Genomic DNA, 23,356 nt, shown 5'->3' on the forward strand with positions numbered 1-23,356 from the left:
AGATCGGGCCCGTCAGCAGGACACCGCAGCAATGGACAGCGCGTCGGATCGCAATGGCATCAAGGCATCAAGCATCAACGGAAGACGCGGATCGCGTGAGCGGAGCGCGCGGTGGTACCGGTACCACTCGCGGGACTCGCGGTACCGAGAAGCGGTTGTTCGGGGCATCGCCATCACGCCAGTCTTTCAGTAAAAGCTGCGGACGCTCGAGGTGCACGCAGAGCGCGTTCGTTCACAGCGCACCATAATCCACAACGCGACGTAAACTACAAACTTAAATTGTGGATACATATCTAAACCAAACTAAACAAATGCGTCGATAAAAGTGTTCCCAATTCGTAATCAATTTATATATTTAACCTGAAAACGTGTGAAGTGTGATATTTCGCAGTTTCTACGTGTGCGAAATAAATTAAAGAAATTGGTAAGTGAAAATGTTTCAAAGTGGCTAGTACAAAACCTGTACCTACTTAAGCAATCCGCTATCGATGTGCAAATGTGCCAATGTGCCAAATTTGTGGGTTATTTATAGATATTCATGAAATAATCAAACGTTTTCGCGTTTTGTGCGTTTCACGTTTCATTTTGGAGTAATAAAAATGTGATTTCTCTTAACTTTTCGCGCACACAAAGATGCGATGAGCATAAATTGCTTGATAACCTTTTTCCGTTGAAAACACGCGTAATTTATTGTTCAATTCACTTTAAATTCATTAATTTGTTTACAAACAATAAGAAAAACGGTTATTTCTCTAAACGCTTACATAAGAGTTCAAAATTTCACAAACAGTTAACTTCGGTAATGTTTTATTCAAAATTCGTGTTACTTTTATAACAAAAAAGATTCGACTTCGTGCTCATCACCAAACTCCTACTATATGAGAATTAAAAATTAAAACTGTACTTACTACGCAAATAGAAGTTTTTCTAAAGACTTTGTGTGTGGTTTTTATTCACCTCTGTGTACAATACGAAAATAATTATAAATTCTGCGCGTACAGTAACCGTTTTTAAAACGGTTGTGTTGTAGTCTTTTTTGCAAGAGTTTTTCAAGCTTAAGTCAAGTAAACAACAGATAACATGTTCATTAATATTCAGGGTGTGTGAATTCACACACGCAGCATCAAAATTATTTGTAATATGTGTGTATTTGTTGAAGTTGTGAAGTTTGTAGTTGGCCAATAATTGATAACGTGTTGTCGCGTCACATGTTATCAATATATTTTTTATTTACTGTTTTATCAAAGTTTTACTGTCGCAAATAAATTAGTGTTAATAATTGAGTTCATAATAATAAATTTAACCTTCAATGACACTTGAACGTTAATAAGTGAGATTGTAATTGTTGAAGTTAAGAAATAACTTGTCACATTGTCAAATTTATCTCTAATTATCACTTTTTTTGACTTTATAAATCGTAATAAGGAAATTAAGAAATTATTTACTTCTGCGAATTTATCTATTGTTTGCGGTATCTGCCTAGTGCATCGGCCATGTATGGTTGGATGCATGTGCGTTAGTGAATTAGTCACATCCTACCTGTGAAACTCTGAATTGCATTCACCTTGAGCGGTTGAGGAAGGAAATCAGACGGCAGAAAGTCTTGCTTAGAAATGCTGTGAATGGCGATAATGACAGATCAACGCCACACGCATGACAGCTGTTACAGATGGAATCTGTGCACGAGTATAGTACAATGCGTTTGTTATGGAATTAATTACGATTATGTTCTTAATTAGTTTTGAGGCAATTTAATTGCTATTAACATATGTTCTTTTATTGAATAAAATTGATTTTGTGAATTATGTGGTAAAAAAGAAGTTAAAGAGGTTAAAACGTAAAATAGTGCAGAATATTACATAACCATGTTTAACCTATGCAACCATTGCAACACGTGCAGGTTTTCATGTTTGTAGAACTATGAATCTATAGAATTAACAATATTTTGTTTTCTATGTAGGATATTAAAGGCAATTTTAATGAATTTTTGTATTTTTCATTATTTATTCAATTTATTCTTTTAACATAACCTATATGAGCAAAAAAATGATATATAAATGTAGCAGATTATATCCCATTAGCTGTTTAATAGTATTTCCTATTTTTGATACAATAAAATGCTTCTAAAGCTGAAAATCATATCAAATTCCACTGCAAAACATTTTTAACCTTATATTAAGTTTATTTGCTTAAATAACTTTAATTTGTTCAACGAAAACTTAAAGTCTTAGTCATACACAAGTATCTAGCAATCTAGCAACTAGATTCCACTTGGTCACGTGTGTAAGTGTAAATAGAAAGTTACAACTTCATTCCACGTCTTCCACGTCTATTCTTTGCCTCTTCGATACATTCAGTGCATAGATGAGACACGAGCCTCCAATAAAATAAATGATCCATAGGCGAAAACTTGATGCACTGTTGTAGTCTACCGATTTTGTATTGATTAAGTAAACTCTACAACACACTATAAACTTGTTGTATGTCTACAAAGTATAAAATACTTATAAGTATGCAGGCGGCATGCTCATTACCAAACTTGCTCATTCCTCATTACTCAGTGAATGGTATCAGACACTGCCATGCACATGCAATTGAGGAATTATCAACCGGCGCAATTTGTTACGTAAATGAGTGTATAATAATGTGTGATTTTATGTGATTGTCGCAATCTGGTTCTAAGTTTTGCAATCAATGGTGTGTCAAGTTGTGTTAAATTATGTTAAACTGGCGAGGGGAAAATATGTGAATGATTTAAGTGGAAAATGTTGCTTTGAAGGCAACCTGCATGGAATGGATATTGCGTGGAGCAAGAAACAGTGATTGTACGTTTAATAAATAATTAATAATCGTAAAGTATTGATTGGACTAATCAATATCTAGGAAAGTATTTTAAATGAAATAATATTATTTACAAGGACTTTTAATGACAGTAAAACAGAATTTTTAATATAATTTTAATGTTTAAAAGATAAAATGCATATAATTAATGTTTTATTGTTTATAATAACAAAATATTACGATTTTTCTAACCATTTTTTAGTTTTTGTTTATTTTATAATAGAAATTCACCTAAAATTTGTTTTATTTCATTCATTTCATTTATATAAATTAAAGAAAATAATATTTTAAACTAAAAATTGCACTATGATTAAAAACTAGAAAGAAAAATGGTAAACACTGTTAGAATTCACCGCGAACTTTCAAACAATTATAATACCTACCTACAATGCAAAGTGTACACAAATAATATGTAATTTCATGGCAAGTTCCAAGAAAATTAAGATTTTCCACAACATTGCATGAAGTAAAAGTAACGTTCCTGCTTAGTTTTCTGACTAATAATTAAACGGTTGTATGAAAATTAACCAGCGAATTTCTTCATTTTTGTCAGTTATGGTAGTTTAGTATCTACCAGCACTACTACTACCACATACTTAGACATTTGAATGATTTGGCAAGATGAATTGGCGAGCGTGCGCGCATCGTGCGCGAATTAAACGCATTCCACTTTCGCGCCAATATCGCGCCGCAGCACGCTCATGGTGAATAATGGCAATCGATAGAAAATTAGTGCAGCCGAAGTGGAATATAGCATTGGCAAGTGTGTTATTCTGTTGATAAGTACTTTCATACTTTTTACGATGAAAGTAATCAAGAAATCATGAAATAAATAGCCTATTTATTCAACAATTAGATTCATACTTGTCATTATGTTGGATTAAAGAAAAGTTTACTTATAATGATTAAAATATAGAAAATAGTTGAGTATGTTTATATTGTAGACATGTAAAGTAGGAAATTTGTTCATTTTAGTTTATAATTAAAAATTTAGTTCATTTTTGGCAATTTTTATTGTTGGGAAAATTTTATGCGATGAAATTTTATGCTATTACTCATAGTTTGCTCTAAAATCATCTTAATGTGTATTAATGATAGTGTTACTTAATTTTGACGTGGGATTTTGCCGACCTTGAATTTTTTGTTCTTTGTTGTCGCGTTTGAATCAATTTTAATTAGAATTGCAAGCAATTGCAAACAATCACGTCCACAGGTGTAGTTTTTCTAACTTGTCATGCTGTGAATAATTTAAAATGGCCATAGCAACAGCCACGGAAATATAAACACATTGCGCATGTTTATTCAACTTTTGCTTATTTTGTTTCAAAGTAATATTATTTTGCGTAGATAAGTATTCACATAATATTTTTTGCAAATGATAAGACGCTAAAATATTAGGTTAAAATTATTCTAATAACGCCATTTTGCTTTGTCAATTGTACACGAGTACACAGCGCCCCCACATTCAGCTTTCTCATAGTTGACGATGTTTTACAGACACGAATCGATTTATTAATGAAACATTTACGATTGCTTCAGGCACCTAATTCCTAATTGAATGACATTGTACAACCAGAGCAATTTACTGGTAATTCCAGTAGCAAGATGGTCGATGGTCGATGGTCGAGTTATCGTTGTAACTTCTAGATGTTTGTGTTACGCTAGGAAGTCGGTCATTGATCTTCGGATTTACTTTCTCGTTTTTAGAAGAAACAAGAAGTTCCTAACAACACACGTCAATAAATTCTATTCAACGTGTAATTTCAAGCAAATTAGCAGTCATTTACTAAAACAACAGAAAAACACAGACTTCCTACACTACCTCAACTGAATTTTAATACACAGAAGAATTTCTAAATAAATAAATTTATTTCTATTTATATTGATAATAACATCATCTGGTAGTGTCAATAAGACACATAAAGTGTGCGTCTGTTCGGTCGAAAATATCGCCAATCAACCTTGACATTATTTTTTCTTATTCGTACAGACTACGAGAGAACCGTTACGAAGAATTCCCGTCTGATGACCCTATAATATAGCGACCGCTTTGTCGTGTACTTTGTTCGTGTGCTAAAAGCCAGCCAAAGTCAAAGTCAAAGAAGCAAAAGAGGCGAAAAGAAATTTTCGAAAAGTTCGCCTTAAACGTGAATCATGTGAAAATACACGAATGTGAGTCAGCCTGTTGTTCAAAAAATTGTTTTTTCCAAGAGGTGAAGACTTTTATAGCACCTTAATTTATTAGGCATCAAATATGCCATTAAAGAAATATTGGTAACCGGTAACCTTAAACTTGACCTCAAAGATACAACATTTTCACATGGTTATTATTTAATTAGTTGAAAATTGTTTGAAAGGCGTTATTATTTTTGGGATAAAATCAATTTTGTTGTAAATTGAGACTTTTAGGCCGTGGAATTATGTTTAAAGTGTTTTAAAATATAGAAAGGTTAAGTTTGAGGTTAGGTCAATGTCAAAAATTACTAAAGTATTACTTGACGCACTAAATTAGCAGTAAAACAGTGCAATTTGCATTTTATTATAAAAAGTGTTATAAGTATTACAAATAATCAAGTAAAGTATTACATCTACTAAAATTTAATTAAACAATTACATTTCTATCACAAAAACAAATGAATTTCAAGTCCGAGATAGTAAAATAATAAATTAACTATTTATTTCTGAATTTAACTGAATTTATGTTTGTTCTTCACAATATTAATACATATATGAATAAAATTTGTTAGTGTAATTCCACATGAGCGTAACTAGTACGAATTTCTTTTTTCGAATGTAGAATAACAAATTTCAAGACGTACCACCAATCTAAGCTAAAAAAGAGTTTCAAATCGTACGATTTCAAATAAAAGAAATGTAGGTTGACACAATGACATAATTATTCCGTGCGCGAATAGAGAACACAATATCTAACTAATGCTCATTTCAATTTACTGCTTCATTCTATGCCGAACGCATTCTCACATTAAATCATATAATAATAGTATTAGCATACTGCGATAATACCTAGTATTACGTTTTTAGGTTTTATTAAATTACCACTCACTCCAAAACTCAAACAATTACACTAATAAACTTAAATAAAATTTTGTTTAAATTATGTATGCTATACATATGTGTGTAATATCATTTCCGGTGTTTTGTGTTTTCCGGATCTTGGTGTTTATTGTTGCGTAATTTTCAAACGAGTAAATTAATTTAATGCTCCAGAGAAGAAACAAAAAACGTCCAGCGGTCATTATCATGATCATGAATCACGCGCTTTATGAACATCCCGACGATATTTTCCATGCAGTTCACGCCACACGCCGCACGCCGCTTTCTCCTGTTATTAACTTTACTAATGCACTCAATGTCAATGTCTCTCATGTGCGTGCCACCACGAATGCATCTTTCAAACCATTCAAACAGTTTACACGTGTGTTCTACCCAATGCTGTGATATTATAAACTAGCAACAAGAAACTAACCTCAAAATTTATTCATACTAGTGCTGCCCTCTGTGTATTACTTGAGTATAAGTGAAATTTGAGGTTAGTTTAATTAAAAAATAATATTTTATTGTTTGCAATGTATTTTAATATAGAAACCAAACAAAACAAAAAACATAAAGTAGCCAAAGTCAGTCAAAGAATGTTGTATGCATGACCACTACAACTACAAATCAGTAAGTGTAGTGGCACGAAGAATTTGGGGTAACTGTAAATTCGAAAGTGTGAACATATATGCATTCGGTATCTTCGTAATCGTTGATATAATCAATCGATTGAAGTTTTTTTCCGCGTTAATTAATATCATCAATATCGTATTTTATTACTTGTAGAATAATAAATTATTAGTCATCATTAATATTAACATTTGCTTTATAATGCCATGTGAAGTTATGATGTGCATCCAGCAAAGTTCAAACACTATCAATAATGCAAAAATGACAAGATAAGAAATATCGACTGACAGAAGCAGTCGAGTCGCGAATCGTAGTCTTTAATTATTTATAGTTGATTAGTTATCGATTTCTTATCGACATTAGGTTGATATGACTAACGTTCACAAGTCCGTTCAATATTGTTTCTGTTCGATACGCTTGCAACACGCTTCATGTCCGCCTTTCTCATCATTTATATTCAATTAGGAAACGCTTTGACTTTATTTTTAACCTGGAACTTGACAGGACGTTTCTAACACGGATTTGCAATCATTATTAACTATCAAGAGGTATGATTAGTAGTATATTGTGTTGCATACATTAAATTACGCCCTCTATGGTGAAAAAAATCATTTAAGTGAGTTTTAAGGTTAGTTAAATGTCAAAATGTCATTTATTAGCACAACATAACCTTAAACATGAAAAAAGATGATTGTTCTTTTGTAATTAACCTTGTTTATGTTGTAAAGTAAAAAATGACCTTTCTTTTCCGGTGAACTAATGAATACGCACAAGAAATGAGAGAAATTTCGAGGTCCGAAAAAATTACGTGATTTTTTATTACATAATCATTAAGTTATACGAGCGGCGATCTTGGAACTTTCTCCATCCATAAAATGGGTAATAAGCGGCAACATATAAGTAACACGCATTTCTGAAATTAGTTTAACCGTTTTAAATGATTATTTAATCTAGTAACATCAATTTTCAGCTCAATATCAACTTTAATACCTTTAGTTTACGTTACATACGACTTTCTTCAATTGTTTATTATTCAAATGTTGTTTTTCTTTTGTTTCTAGATTATGAAATATATAGTTACGACATTATGGATACAATTACTAATAGTAGTACTGGCAGTACGAGCAAAAGGTAATAATGTCAAATTGTAATCATTTTGATGATTTTCCTCGTGCTTAACATTCTGTTTCGAATTCAAGCCGTTCCGGTGCTTATCCAGGGACATGACGGCGAGACCGACGAATACAAGGACAATTGGAACTACAAGACGGAACCGCATCGGACGCCATTGTTGTCGAATGTCGTAAGAAATCACACGAAGCCGGCTAAAGCCACAGTTTCATCTAGTGTAAGTAGGTATATTGGTATTCATTGCAGCAGTGTTACGCAATCATTAAAAAACAACTAGAAACAATAAAACAATATGGCGGATGAGAAGTGTAACCGGAAATAACTGCACATATTAAAATATTTCTTTGTTATTTATACTTTGTAATGACATAAATCGTAATGGAATTGATTCCTTTCAGGGCAGATTATTGTCGCTGTGGGAAAGGGATGACGCGACACATTTACCTAAATTCGTCGACAAGGCGCTCAAACTGCTCAACCTCAAGCAAGTGGCTTTCGAAATCGAGAATTCGCTGCTATCGAAAGTTTCGTGCACCGCATGCAAAGCCGGTAATTATCTTAAACAAAGCAAAAAATACGAAAACATTCTACGCATCATTTATTTATTCCAGGCGCCGGACTTCTTCAGCATTACATTAGAACCGGCAAATCGGACAAGGAAATCATGAAAATGATTTATCAATTCTGCGTCAATCTCAAGATTCAATCATCGCGTGTTTGTGAAGGTGTGACTGAACTTTTTGCTGGGGAAGTTATTCAAGTACTTGACAAAGTACAATTAGGTAAGTTAACCTCAAAACAAGTTTTGTAGATATTAATTGAGGTTATGTTGTTTTTACTCTTAGGACCTGATGAAATCTGTAGTTTTGTGATTGGCGATGGTTGTGGAGACGTTTATAACCCTTATCACGAATGGGAAGTGATGTTCCCACCTGTACCCAAACCGGAAGTGACGGAATCTCGTGTTCCGGAAGAAAACGCGCCATCGTTTAAAGTTTTACATTTGTCTGACACTCATTATGATCCATATTACATGGAGGGAAGTAACGCTGACTGTTCGAGCCTTTGTGTTGTCGCTTAACAAATGGTCCAGCGGCATCAAAAGATCAAAAAGCCGGAAAGTGAGTTTTTTACGTGTAACAACTGACAGGATGTAATATTACTGTTCATTTAAGGTGGGGCGACTACAGGAAATGCGATACACCAAAAGTAACAGTTGACAATATGTTGAAACACATTCAGGATACGCATACTGTGAGTTTAATTAATTCAAACAAAAAATAACCTAAAATAACATTAAAATTATTTTCAGGATATTGATTATATTATGTGGACGGGAGATCTGCCGCCTCATGATGTATGGAATCAAACCCGTGAAGAAAATCTGAAAATAATCCGAGAGACAGTTTTGCAAATGGCGGAGCGTTTTCCGGGTATACCAATATTCCCGGCTTTGGGTAATCATGAATCTGCACCGGTGAATAGCTTTCCGCCGCCATTTGTCGACACACCCGACAGTGCCATTTCGTGGCTGTACGACGAATTAAACGAACAATGGCGAAAATGGCTGCCAAGTTCGGTCAGCAATACTGTCCGACGCGGCGCTTTCTATTCCGTCTTGGTCCGCCCTGGTTTTCGGCTGATTTCGCTCAACATGAACTACTGTAATAACAAAAACTGGTGAGCGCGCACACAACTCAACTATAATCATACTTATTATATTATTGGTCACAAAAAAATTAACTTAGTTTAGTTTGGTTCAAGTCCAAGAGCCCAGTTAATGTTTAATGCGTGCGTTTGTAGGTGGTTGCTGTTGAACAGCACTGATCCGGCAACGGAACTGCAATGGTTTATTTATGAACTCCAATCGGCCGAATTCAACGGCGAAAAAGTCCACGTAATCGGGCACATTCCGCCCGGTCACTCGGACTGTCTCAAGGTCTGGTCACGGAACTACTACGCCATTATTAACCGTTATGAGGCGACGATCACCGCGCAATTCTTTGGCCATACGCATTACGACGAGTTCGAAGTCTTTTATGACAACAAAGATCTGAGCAGGAGTATTAACATTGCTTATATCGGACCATCGGTGTCGCCATACTATGACCTTAATCCCGGCTACCGGATTTATTATGTTGATGGGGATCATGAGAAAACAACCAGGGTAATCATTTTGTTTTCATCTTTTTATAATAAATTTATAAATTCTGTATATTTTTAGGCTGTAATTGATCATGAATCATGGACGATGAATCTGCGTGAAGCGAATTTATACGGATACCCAATCTGGTTTAAATTATATTCAGTACGACAAGCCTTCGGTATGGAAGCATTACGACCAAAAGATTGGGACGAGTTGATCGAGAAAATGTCGAATGAACCGCAGCTTTTTGACTTATTCTATAAATACTACTACAAAGCGTCGCCAGTGCGTCCCGGCTGCGACAATGAGTGCAAGAAGCGAATACTTTGTGATCTCAGATCGGGACGTTCACACGATCGGAAGAATCTCTGCCAAACGATTGAATCACGTATTGACACCACGACAAATGTCGGATGGAAGCAATGGTTATATAATACTATTACAGTATCGTAAGTGCTTTTTGCTGGTAGTCGCATGCTTTCTCTTTATCTCATAAGGTGTAATTATGAATGTAAATATTCAATTGGTTTTTTGAAGATTAAGTAAGAAGAAAAGATCTAAATCAAAGTTGAGAATTTTGGTTTTTAACTTTAATTTAGATCTTGGGTCGTTTACTACTTAATAATTGCTTTCTTTTCTTCTCTAGAACGGTGGAATTATTCTTTTAACGAGATGTCGATCCACGATTTTATAATTTTGACTGAGATTGTGTAATATGTGCCATATTGTTTATATATTAATTAAACTATGCTTGTTTGATGTGGGCGAACGGTGCAATCAATGATTGCTTTAGTAATTTTAGTAAAACTTAGCAGTTATTTCAATTGTATATATTTTAAGTAAGGCTTCAACATTTATTGATGGAATATTTTCTTATAGTATGGTTTAAACAAAAGGTGTTGGTTTTATGGTTTGGTTAACACACTATGATGAACATAAACATGGTTTTCTAAGGTGAGGTACTACTCTGTCTATTAAAAACATGTATTTTATGATTTAAAATGTTGATGTCAATGTTATTTGTTAATTATTACATTTTAGGATGTCGATGCTCTGGTCAATCCCTAGACTAACGATACAACTCCCAAAATATGTACTTGGATTAGGATAATGTTAATGCATGCAATACAATAAGAGATTCTTGTAATACTTTAAGACACCGGCAAGAAACGCTGTTTAGTATTTATTACTTGTTTTGTTTATAAATATTAAACAAACTTTTATAAACCCAAGTCTCAAAATTAGGATTAAATTTTCGGAGAAACACAGTTTGTGTGTGTGTTTTAAAGTTTCAAATCAATTTTTACTTGCAAAGTTGTACTGTAAATAAATAGATTCACAGCTGATAGATAATAATAAACTTTATTATTAATATATTATTATATAGAGTAAATATGCAATTATTTTAAATGTTTGTGTAGTATTCAATCTCATTTAGTTGTGTTTGTTTTACTTGCGAGTATTTTTAAGCAAATATTTGCAATTTGTGGTGTTTTTAACATTTACTGCGTTGGTAAAACAATACAACTAAAACTTACTTGATTATTTATAGTTAGTGTGTAGGTTTTTACAATAAATTTTAATTTATTTATTATTTAAATAACAATATCAATCTGCAAATTTGTACATTAATAATGGCTGTGTATTTTTGATAAATGAAATCGAAATACAATAAAATAAAACAATATGTGTAACACGACACCACTCAACTAAACTTTATCAACATATTCTTGTAACTGCGTTGAAATTCGCAAACAATCAACTATTGTGTGTACCAAATACTGTCACTGGTGGCGTTGTAGTCGCTTTTTTCCCTTTTGACAGCATTAGCGTCGCTTGTTGAATATTTGTGTAGTAAAACCGTTAGAAAAACGTTAGTGATTATTATTCTAGAATTGCAAATTATATTTTGTGGTCAACAATGCCTAAAAGTGATTGTGAAACTTCAAAAACAAGTGAGTACTTACAATTTTTTACCTTTTTACCTTCAATTATCCGTTTAAAACGCTTTGTCGAATACAAGAGATAACAAAAAAATCTATATTTCATGCGGATTCGTAATTCGTATAGAATATAATGCAAAAACGTCAGTAACCCCAAATCGAAGGCATGATAGACGGTGGGTCATGATTGCCTGCACGGTGTGTCGAAAAGTTACCCTTGACGACCCCTGCAAAGGTAATAAATAAATGCACCCCTTGTTATTCCACACACACGACGTGCACGACGTTATCAGCCGGCACGCATGGCCATAACCCTGTAACGAGTTTCGATAAAAAACATAGAAATGCCAACGCATTACAAATCGTACTCGCAATCCAATCATACACATTCATAAGAATAGGTGTTATCCGCCCAGGGGATATTTTTGGTGGTTAGGTTGGGGTTGGGGTTAGCGTGCTAATGCGAAAGGCAAACGCAGTTTGCGACATTAGAAACACGTTGAAGCACGTAAACAAGACCAGTGTCCGGTAAAAGCCGCGGAGAGGTAGTAGTGAAACCACCGAACAGGTTTTTTAAAAAACGGCCGGTGCATTCGCCGGTTGGTGCACGCACATCGCACATGGTTTCGGTGTCTTGCACGCATGCGAGTGAGTAGATTGCGAGCATATGGGGGACATCTTATCCGTGAATACCAAGTGCGTATGTCAAAAGAAAAGTTTGGTTTGTGAAAAGTTCACAGTGCGCATGCGCAGTGAGTAAAAATAATGACAACTGACAGATGTCAACATCGCAAATGTAATTTTAAGTTTTAACGAGTTAAAAACTTAGTTTTTTTGTTTTATTTGTTAGTGTAATAACTATATTAACCCTTACCCACAGGGTAGTATAATGTCGTCATTCGCTCTTCGTCTGCGCGACGACGCGCGGCATTCGTGCAGTCTACTCGCATGCGTTTGGTGGCCGCGTCTGGCGCGTCTAGTTGATCGTCGGTCGCCGTGCGCGCTCGTTGTAAGCACTCAGTATCCTCAGTTTACCTTTGTCTCTTGCGTCGTGCGCGCCGCATTCGAGTGTCCGCCGGTGTTTGGTGCTTGCAAACACGCCGATTCGCATTTACATACTCTAGGTATTCCAAATTGACAAAACGCATTGCCATCACAATCGTGCATTAACTGATAATAACAGTAATAACAATTAACAACGTCCGTTAAAATTTAAATCCATCTACCTGCGTTTGTTTGGAGATTCTCGTGGTGGATCAGGAAGTGCGCGCATAACTTTTAACGACAACCACTCGACGAAACAAACCCAGTCGTTGAAGAAACGAAAGGAAAAGCCGGTTCCTTCAAGAGTGCGTACACCTGTTTGTTGTGGTCGTCAGACGGATAAATTTACGTGCATCTTCGATTTGCACTCAAGTTTCCTAATCTTTTTAAGTTTAAAAACTTGGAATTTTTATTTTAAGTTTTGGTTTATAAAAGTTGCGTTTTCTTACCACCATCGAGGATTATTTTCTGTGCGAAAAAGAAGTTTCCGGAAGCAAATCGTTCGCTGGGGAAATTACAACAGAATATTAAGGTTGGTATATAGATGTAATTCGAAAATTTCGATCGGCGCTATCAATTCTTTGTTCTGTGGTGTTACTGCGAAACTTTTAGGGCGAAATGGGTCGTGTGATAAGTGATATCATTTTATTTGGGAATGTTATGTGAATATTTACTATATTAAAAGCAAGGAAACAGTTCCCATGCTTATTTGCATTTTTGTCATTGCCAAATCTACTGATAAGACATATTAAATTCGACAAATACACAAAGTGTGTAGAATATAGGTATTTTCAAGATCACATTTAAATAAATATCAAATATTAACGTTGCAAATAAATTATTACATTTCAACACGTCGTAATAACCTCAACAGCCCTAGGGCTGAAAATATCGGTGTTAAATCAATAAAGGAAATCAACGATTTGTTTAATTATATGTGTTTTTAAATTAAAAACAATTATTTTTTACTGTTTCCAAAAGGAACAAATTATACTTCTGTTTAAGAGCATACTTTATGATTATAAATGTTTAAAATGCTTCGGGCAATAAAACTAGATGCTAAATTAATGTGGATCGATTTTGTTGGCTGTAAATATTCGATTTTGTTCTTGAATTAGACATTACCCACGTAATCGCCCATCATTCAAACCAAATAGAAAAATAAAACATTCAACCTTTCTATTGCCGCACGTAATCATTGTGACGTGTATCAATTTCAATGTCAATAGCAGACGTTATGCAGTTGAGTTCAATACTATTCGTTCTGATTCGTATAATTAGGTATTTATTATACGGTTTATGCATGAAAAACATATAAACCTCTAGTTTGAATATATTTATTAAATAGTGATTTATTTTATTGGATTAGTTTTAAAATTGCACTGCATTTTGTTTTTATTTATATAAACTTTACTATGCAAGCACTTTTTATTATTATACTGTGTTATTAAATTTTGTTGCCTGATTAATCACTTATAGAAACGACGTAGGCTAGTTCAGTGGAACAAAGTCGGTTGGTGGTGAGGCTTTTATTATTGCAGCGCATAGCGAATTTTAATGCAAGCGTAGTGCAAGTTATTATTTATGTAGCCGTGTTTGCCGACGTAAATCTCAACACAAGCTTATGTACTGCATCATATCGTGCGCATTTGTATTGTTTCTCTTATCGTTCGTTTTCTGCAACATTAATTCGTAGATTAGTATCGACATAATACGTCGTGATTTTTGTTTAATAAAACCAAATGTCGATAATATTTTACTATATTACTACGATACTGGTAAATTCTCATGATTTTACGTAAATTGTATTTTGATAATGCAAAAAAAATATTTTATTGTATTTTTTGTATTAAGCTTTTATTTTTTAAGTTGTAAAGTTGGAATTGACTTGATTTACTACGGAATGTTCAATTTAAATAATTATCTTAGTCAAGTTGTAGTCAGTTACAAATAAACATTATCCAAAGCTCATTCTCTTCGGAGTGATAAAATTCCTAGAATAGATTTGAAGTGTTTTCCAAGTACTTGGGATAGGTACAAGTACACGTACTTGTAGTTGGTGCACTAAAAGTCTATTTTTAATGTTTGTCCATTCCACCAGCTCGCTCTCGAAACAAAGACATTCCAGCTGACTTGAAATTGTAGCAATTTTCGTTCATTACCAGTATTTTTGTTTAAAATGCAGACAGTTCAAGGTTGCCAATGTTTATTCCCATGTTATTATTAGTATTCATACATCAAGTTGATTAACCTGTTCTTATTCAAATTTACTTATAATTTGCACCTTTAAAAATGGTTTAAAGTTTAGAACAAAATCATTCACTAATTAAGATTTAAAAAATAATTTGTTTTAATAATATTGTTTCAAATTTTAATTTACTAAATTAGCGCTTTTTAGGATAATTTTCTGAAAAGATTTTTCGTTTGTTTTATGTCCGGACTAGGCGAAAACAGTAAAAAATCATAACATATGCGGCGAAATATAAAACAAAAACAAAAAGCGTCATGCTTCTGTTGGCAGCGGTTCTGCTTTATCGCCGGCAACCTGCGAACGCGTTGTAAATTCACGGCGGCGCGTTCTTCCACAGTAATACATACAAACAATTAGTAATTAAATGACTCACTCAACGTGTACACCCGAAAAATATGGCTGGCACATGCCCTGCGACTCACAGCGCAAAGCTTTTATCTGATTTTATGAATTCTTGTGAAATAACAGCAGTCGAAAACAGAAATATCAAAAAGTCATTTTATCAATACTGAATTCAAAATTTTATTCATATAAATAATTGATGTATTAGTAAATTTGTGAATAATGATCTCATTATTTGAAAATTCCAGTTACACATCCGTAACTTGTTATTAATGATTGTTTTATTGAATAGTCTGAAATTTAATTAAATTTGAAAGTATAACAAGTGTTTTTTTTTTTCTATTGTAAATAAAACAGGTGTATCTTAACGTTATCATCGTGTAAAATCAGTTTTTTAACGATCTCAACATATTTTTAACCTAACATTGTTGTTGATTTTGCATATTAAGGTCAACTGAAGAATGCGCGTATGAAATATGAAAGACAGACTAATGCATAAATCATTAATTTACAATATTTACAAAGAAATTTCTACGCTGTATTTTCACTCAGTTTTGTTACTTTTACTCTTATTCATTCTCTCATAATTGCAATGAAAAATAAATACTAGCGATAGCGGTTAATTAACTCTGTCTGAGACGAAATCTGAAAAGTTCACACACAATTGATTTCTTTACTTTTCTAGACTTTACTTCTGATCTTAGTCAGATCTTCAGCAAACAGTAAATCACGAAAGATAGGAGATTTTCACATGCGATTTTAATTTTCGTTTCGTTTTGGTTGAAATTGGAGAATTTTAAGATCGCATGGAAATTGTGAGATGCTTCTGTAGGTCAGGTGAAAGATGGCGCACTTGATTTGTGAAGTCGCGAACAGGTTGCTAATGCATCTAATTGGCTGCGGACAATTGATAATTAAATGAGAAATTAAAGAGAATTTTTCACACGATCTGCACTGCGGTGAAAGGTTTTCGAGAAGAAATTTTCACTTACTAGAAAGTTACTTTTCTTGTTTACCAAGAAAAGGAAAAAACTTGTTATTATAAAAGCGAATGTTAATTGAAAATAGAAATTTTAGGAATTTAAATAGTAATAATAATAATGAGTAAATGATCGATTCAAATGTTGTGTAAAATATTTTAGCATTCAATTATTGTCAATACAAAACATAAATATTTACATAAGTATAAAATGAGGCCAAATTTCGACCATCATAATTTTACAATTCATGTTTTCTTAACAAATTTCAATAAATGATTTAATATTTAATTATGTAATAGTACAAAAATATGCAATTTAATCAAAATAACATTTTTGTTAATATTTTCAATAGAATTTCTTAATTTAAGGCTCAGATAATACATTTTTAAATTTAAAATTAAACGCAACATTTTAAATTGAATACTTCAACTTTTAAGTATTACAGCATTGCAATTCCTATTATACTAATGATTATTAATTAAACATATGCTAATATCATTACTATATCTTTATAATACAACAAGTTTAACAATTGTGATGTCGCGGTCACGACTTTATGACATTACGGCATAAATTTCGGAACCAGAAACTTCTGCGCAACTTCTTCCACAATTTCTAACAAGTAAAATTACCTAGTAATTGAATTTTCGCGTGTATACTCTTTAATGATTACGACTACTTACAACTTTCAATACATACGACTGTTATTACATGCCTAATAGTTAATATTCATTTGTCTTTACATCGTCGTGGTTCATTGACATCGCATTCTTCGCACTGCGAAATGGCGAGCGGAATAATATCGACGTGTCAACCTTATAGAGGTTTCTAATTTAATTAAAAGCTTACAGTATGCATTCCGTGATGTGGAAGTGTCTGAATGACTATGACACTACTAGTATAATTGCGTGTGTTTTATGACCTGCCAGTGATGAAATGGCGAATTGAAGAGTTACCTACGTCTGTCGAAGGGTTTTAGGTTTTAGTCGTGCAGGACTAACTGGAAATTGATTTTCTATCCATACCTAACGTCGAAGGCTTGGTTTACGGCTTTAGAATTGCGAACTTTCGAGTGTAATCGCACTTATGACTCGTTTCTGACGCCAGTCTAGACTCGAGTCTTTGTAGACAGTTAAATTATCGCACGTAGTTACCAGCTGCATTAAGCTACGTTTTTTGAGGTATTATAGTGCTTTCGGAAGTTTAAAACTCAAAAACTACAAAATTTACGATGGAATTATTTGATTTCAACTTACTTAACTCGATTCTTTTAGAAACACTTACTCAATTTGTGTCGTTTTTGCCTTGCGTTGTTCTCTCAAGGCTATTAAACCTTCACCGATAATGCGCGATAAATTCCTAACCTCTAAATTTTCTCTCTCCGGCTTTGGGAGCACTTTGTGCATCGCGTAATCGATGATAGTAAATTACAACTACAGCGCAGGAAGCAATTTAGATACGCGCGTGAAATTGGCGGATTTCATCGGAAGGACATTTGTTGGTTCATTTATTCATTTGTTTAAAGAAAAAACTTCATTTCACTTCACTTTGCCTGGAATTTTATGCGAGTACTTATTCCAAACCTCACACAACGTCCAACATAATTTCTTTTGTTTTATGATGAACATAGTAACATAGGGCAATTACTTTTTTTATGCCTTTTTGTATTCCTGAATGTACTTTGTTCTTTGCCACCGCATCAAGTATAATAATATGTTAGTAGTGCCGCTGGAGGAGCCGTAACTCGCTTGCATCCGCCGCCGAACAACCCTCTTGCGCCGCACACATTCACATCTCTGCACGTTCGCGGTCTAATAACTTTGAGATATGTTGCGAGTCGAGCGGTGTACACGCATTGCGAGCAACGCACAGACGGCGGCAAGAAGTGGATGAGGCGGCGACTGTAACGTGCGTGAAAGTGAAAAGCTCTGCTTGTTGGAGGGTGTGGGGTGAAACTATTTCTTCGTTGACTTTGATTTAGTGTGGATGGTGTGTGTATTGGATGAGCGTTCTCGGTGGGATGCCATTGTTTTCGGCGCATGCTGCACGCACCCGCCTTCGCAATTTATCTGGCTAAGGGGTTAATTTAGTTGAAAATAGCTGCGGATTAAATTTGCGCGGCGATCCAACTAAGAGATCATTTATATAGGGTCTTAAATAAGTTATTTAATTTTCATAAAACTTTCAAAAAGTCAAAAAGGTCATGATATTCGGTTACTGACTTGTTATTTTGAATATACAAAAGAAATATTTCACAGATGGTCATATATTGGATTTCATATATTGGACCTTTTCCCATTTTTCTAATAACAACTTCATAAAAAAAAGTAACGAAACCAATAACGAGACCAAAAACGAGACTCGGACTGTGGTATCGGTATCGCCGAGAAATTGATAAAACACGTCTCGTCTCGGTATCGCGTGAAGCCCTATAAGTAACAGTAAAAAGTAAAAAAAATGTTAAGATTACTAGAGCTATAGCAATATTAAACACTAATTTTGTATGTTTGTTCACTTTTCACGCCAAATCCCTTTAATCAATTTTGATTATTTTGGGTATAGAGATAGATTAAACCCTGGAAAATAATATGGGCTACTTTTTTGTAAAAATAATTCTTTATAAAGGGATAAAATCTGGGATAAAAGTTTATATAGGAATTTCTATGTGCAATTTGAAAATAACTTATTTACGTCACAATATTTTTAAATTTTTTATTTTGTTGTTGTATTTTCATTAATATTTTGACAAAATTGTGCAAACTTTCTTCCATTCACCGTAATTGTTTAACCGTGTTCACATTAAATGTTTCCACACTGAAAATCATTTAACAATCGCCTTCTGTGGCCCAAATCTGGCATCTCTAGAAAATCACATTTACTCACTCTCTGTTAAGCGAAATGAATTTACAATCCGAAATATGACAAAGAGTCGCGAGTAATTACCCAAGTCTTAAATCGGCTAACAGCTTTTCCATTCGGCGGTTTAAACACTTTTTAAACGCTCCGTGACAGCCACCATCTACCAGAAGACAACAAACCGCAAAATAAAGTTTACGGCTAAGGAAAAAGGAATTCATGCTGCCATTCATTCCACTTGTATAATTATTCCGTTTTTATGCACGACGACTTCGAGTTTATACATTGAGGAATAAAGTCACAATTTGCGCTGTGTGCTTTTTATTTCGAGTGAAAGTTCGTGCGACTTTTCGCCAGCATTTTTCGCGCTCTCTATATACAAGAGAAATGATTCTCGGTTTGCTTTGTTTTATGAATTGTCGTCGTCGATTATTGCCGTTTGTGTTTATTGTTTGGATTTTCTTCAAAATTTTTATCTCTTTAATGTTTTCATTGTCTGTTATTTATTTGTGTGTTATGTTTGTAAAAATACGATGAAAAGGAAAGGCTAGTAACTTAAAACGGCAAACAGCAAACTCTGAAACAGCGAAAGCATAAAATACGATTTATTATGGCTTTCTGCGAAAAATCACGCCAAGTTGATGATGGCGAAAAGATGGAGCGCGGCTAATAGAATACCGCGGCGGCGACAAACAGTGTTTTCTGCACTTTGCTTGCACTACGGATGGAAACTGTATTTTACGATGTAACTGCAAAATATAGTAAAGTCGTAGGAGGCAGGTTTTTAGATTAGGGAATTAGTTGCGCTTTGAATTTATTGCCGAGCACATTAGGCGCGTTGCCAAAATCTTATAGAGACAATTATCTGCAGCGTTGTTTGTTTGATGTGTTTATAATTGGTGGAATCCGAAGTGGAAAGAATAGAATGCTCAAATTAAACTTTTTCGAGTGTTTGCTTTTCACTCCAATTAAAACTTTTGTAGACGTATATTTTTACATACATTTACAGTTAAAAACAACAATGCATATTAATCGAACGCGAGTTTATCGATGACTAAATAATAGTTAATTACATTGCAATGCAATAAATCAATTTATTTTTATAAAATTAACACCAACACAAATTCATTTATCCAATAATTTATTCATGAGTTTATAGAGTGCAGAATGTAGTACACTAGGACTAAATACCTGATAATTAATTTCTCTTATACTCTTAACACGTTAATTTTCAACAATCTTGTACAATGTGCAATGTATTGCTCACAATGCGGGAAGCAGAATATTACTCATAACCACTTACGGTAAACACATATGATTTGTTTTTATTAATATTCAAATCCAGGTCCGATGAGAGTGGGGAGGGAGGTCAATCGGGGTAAATTCCCCGGGGACCGGCTGATCGGCTATTTTATAGAGAATAGTTCGTAGATTAAGACGCTGTAATCAGATTGTATTTATCTCTTTTAGTTTACGAGATATTCGCGATTGAAAAAAATGGGCAAACATTGGAAAATATCAGTTTTTAGTACTTTTAGTCGCGTTTTTTGACCGTTTACTATTGGAAATATGATTATTTTATATTTTTATCTGATAGAGAATTTTCTAATCTTTTATAATCAGCAATTCGTTGGTTGATATGTCTTTTAGTTTAAGTGATATTAACTATCGAAAATCGTCGATAAACATTATCAAGCACCCCACAAGCACACCACTTGGCAATTTTTCTAAGGAATTAAAATTAAAAATAATTTTTTTAGCAGTTTCCGTCGCATTTTTTGACTTCTTATCTCATTATTTTAAATTATTTTAAATTTTGATCTAATTAAGTTCTCAATCTTCCATAATCTACAATTTTCAGGTTGCTATCTCTTTTAGTTCAGTAGATATCACCAAGCAACTAATACGCATTTTGTTAGTTTCTAAAGGTCATGTAATAGTTTAAGAGACGCTCTACATGTTAATTGTCAATATGTACTGCATACAAAAATGGAAACACGTGGGAACATTTATTATTGATAATGATAGTGTAAATTGTGGAACTAGTATCTATCGCATTCTTAGATGGCACTTGGATGCACTAAAAATCATTAAATCGAGTTATACGGCTTATTTTTATATTTATCGACAAACGTGGACACTAGAATAGTTTTGTATACAATGCTGTTATCTGCGATTCGGTGTAAACAACGTTTTTAACGCATGTGTCCCGCGCGCTGTCTCCTAGCGCCGCATCAACAGTCTAATTTAGTTTAGATTACAGGTAATGTGCCTATAGCAAATTCACGTACAAGATCGCGTGCCTTCGACGCGCCGTCTTTGCGCACCTCTTGCTTTCTTATCATATACTGTTCCGTCGTTGTTTACGCAGTTTCGGCATGCACTATCGGTGGTTTGCAGTCAGTTCGTGCCGGTCGCTGGTTAATCCAGTCGTGTTTGAAGTGACTTATATCGTGTATTCGGAATTCAATATTCTAAATTTGTGTTGTAGGTACTCGAAGATCAATCGACTATTTATTTGTACTTTGCGACTGCAATAATTTGTTTAATGTTCGGAAATGCCGATTTTTGATCGCGTTTGTTATGTATATTACAAATCACGTGATAGTGGATTCGATAACATTCTTCACTCGGCGTTGTGTTTGGTTTCGGCTACTAAATTAATTGGATATATATCGTCCCCATGTTGATACTTATCATTAAGAAAGATCCATCAGGCTCGTGTAAGAATATTTTAACTAAACAACACAGATTGCTTATTTTGTGTTGATTGTTAATTATAACATACTCGTAATTCAATTGTATGAAATATGTTTGTATTAATTTATGCTTTCGTTTAGTTACAACACTCGTGCCTGGCAGTCCGATAAGCTGTACACTGGTAAGTTTATAATTCAATTATATTTTTCGGTCAAATTTACATTTGACATATTTATCACGTTCTACCTACCTGCTGGGCCGATGAGAGGGGGGCGGCTGATCGTTCTTAAATCGCAAATACAAAAAAAATAGCAAAAAATTAACGATTGCCGGGGCCCGCGCTGGCTCTCGACGGCCCTGTTCATATCACATAAATACCTACCAATATCGTATCAACATTAATATCAACATAAACTGATGAATCAGTTCCAATCAATAAAATAATAAAAAGTAAAAGTAAATATGATTAAGTGTCGACTTAAGTTTGCGTAGTCTGAGTATGCCAGGGTCGATGAAAGCGCAGAAGCGTGTTTCCTGTCCTGTCCCTTATTCAAAGGATCTCCCGACCCCTCGACGTCCACGCAGCGGATGTCCGATGCCCTCATGCTCATGTAATTTATACCGGTTACAATTACCTGCGTTCGGCTTATACATCAAAAACTCACGCTTATAAAAAGAGAAAAAAAAAACGTTTTTTCTCGAGGGTGAAAAATGACTGCAATTAATGCATTTTTAATCATAATGATAATTTGATTTAAAACATTTTATATGAAACTTTCAGTTTCAACTCCGGATGTAAATCATAATCAATATACTTTGAATCCTTTAATAGTCTATTGGCTTCTTCGATTGTTTTTCGAGTTTCAGCCATTTTGCTATTACGAATTGGTACTGCAGGTGCATCAGGAGTCTCTCGTCGATTTATGCAGTGGTTTTTATTATTTCTAAGAGGTGGAGGTTTGCGTGGATCACTTGTTGTCTTTCGACTTGTGGATGGTTCGGTTCGTTGTTGATCAATGCGTTCTTTTTGAGCTGTTCGTTTCGTTCCGCGTACAAGGAGCGGTTGCTTTTTCGTTTGAACAACTACGTTTGCCGTCCGTTGTGGTCTTGGTAGCCGTGGTGGAGATCTTTGCACTGGACGTGGTTGAAAGTGACGTGTAATAGGGTTGAAAGAAAGGTTCCAGTAAGGGTGGTTTGAACGTGGGTGGCTGTGGAAATGGCATTCTTTTTGATGATGAATGAAATGATGAGGAATGAACACGATGAATTTGAACAAGATGATAATTTGACAAGTAATTCACATGAAGTGCATTGAAATATGTCATTATTTGATTTAATATTTTTTCTATAAAAAAAAACAAAAAAAGATGGTGTTACGCTATTTATAAGTAAACAAATGATATGATCTTTGATTTTTTGCATTTATTTCTGCTCCAAA

General features: G+C 34.1%; 3 protein-coding genes and 1 long non-coding RNA gene across 7 annotated transcripts in view; 2 read left to right on the forward strand and 2 right to left on the reverse strand.

Annotated features, from left to right (window-relative positions):
- The window catches only part of LOC135801922 (uncharacterized), a 114,328-nt gene that overhangs the window by 33,829 nt on the left and 57,143 nt on the right, over positions 1 to 23,356 (reverse strand). The window lies entirely within an intron of this gene.
- Positions 6,945 to 11,501, forward strand: LOC135801941 (sphingomyelin phosphodiesterase-like). The gene is given in 12 exon segments (XM_065315478.1): positions 6,945 to 7,073; positions 7,587 to 7,656; positions 7,725 to 7,873; positions 8,055 to 8,205; positions 8,268 to 8,438; positions 8,502 to 8,711; positions 8,714 to 8,777; positions 8,832 to 8,910; positions 8,969 to 9,336; positions 9,460 to 9,823; positions 9,881 to 10,251; positions 10,844 to 11,501. Coding segments are annotated over 11 exon segments (2,064 nt in total). The 5' UTR covers positions 6,945 to 7,073; positions 7,587 to 7,589; the 3' UTR covers positions 10,914 to 11,501.
- Positions 13,138 to 23,356, forward strand: part of LOC135801931 (rap guanine nucleotide exchange factor 2-like) — a 48,709-nt gene continuing 38,490 nt past the window's right edge. For all 3 annotated transcript variants that reach the window (XM_065315455.1, XM_065315456.1, XM_065315458.1), the window contains exons 1-2: positions 13,138 to 13,321; positions 22,059 to 22,099. The gene's annotated coding sequence lies outside the window, so the exon portion shown is untranslated. The remainder of the gene's footprint in view (positions 13,322 to 22,058; positions 22,100 to 23,356) is intronic.
- LOC135801944 (uncharacterized) lies at positions 16,505 to 17,716 on the reverse strand. The gene is made up of 2 exons (XR_010550481.1): positions 17,647 to 17,716; positions 16,505 to 17,579 (listed from the first exon to the last, which is right to left on the reverse strand). It is a non-coding gene; the product is annotated as an uncharacterized lncRNA (long non-coding RNA).

The sequence above is a fragment of the Atheta coriaria genome, unplaced genomic scaffold (assembly GCF_025399875.1).
Source record: "Atheta coriaria isolate IRGN ID8LTWV9N9 unplaced genomic scaffold, Caltech_Dcor_3.1 hic_scaffold_14_pilon, whole genome shotgun sequence".
NCBI lineage: Eukaryota > Metazoa > Arthropoda > Insecta > Coleoptera > Staphylinidae > Dalotia > Dalotia coriaria.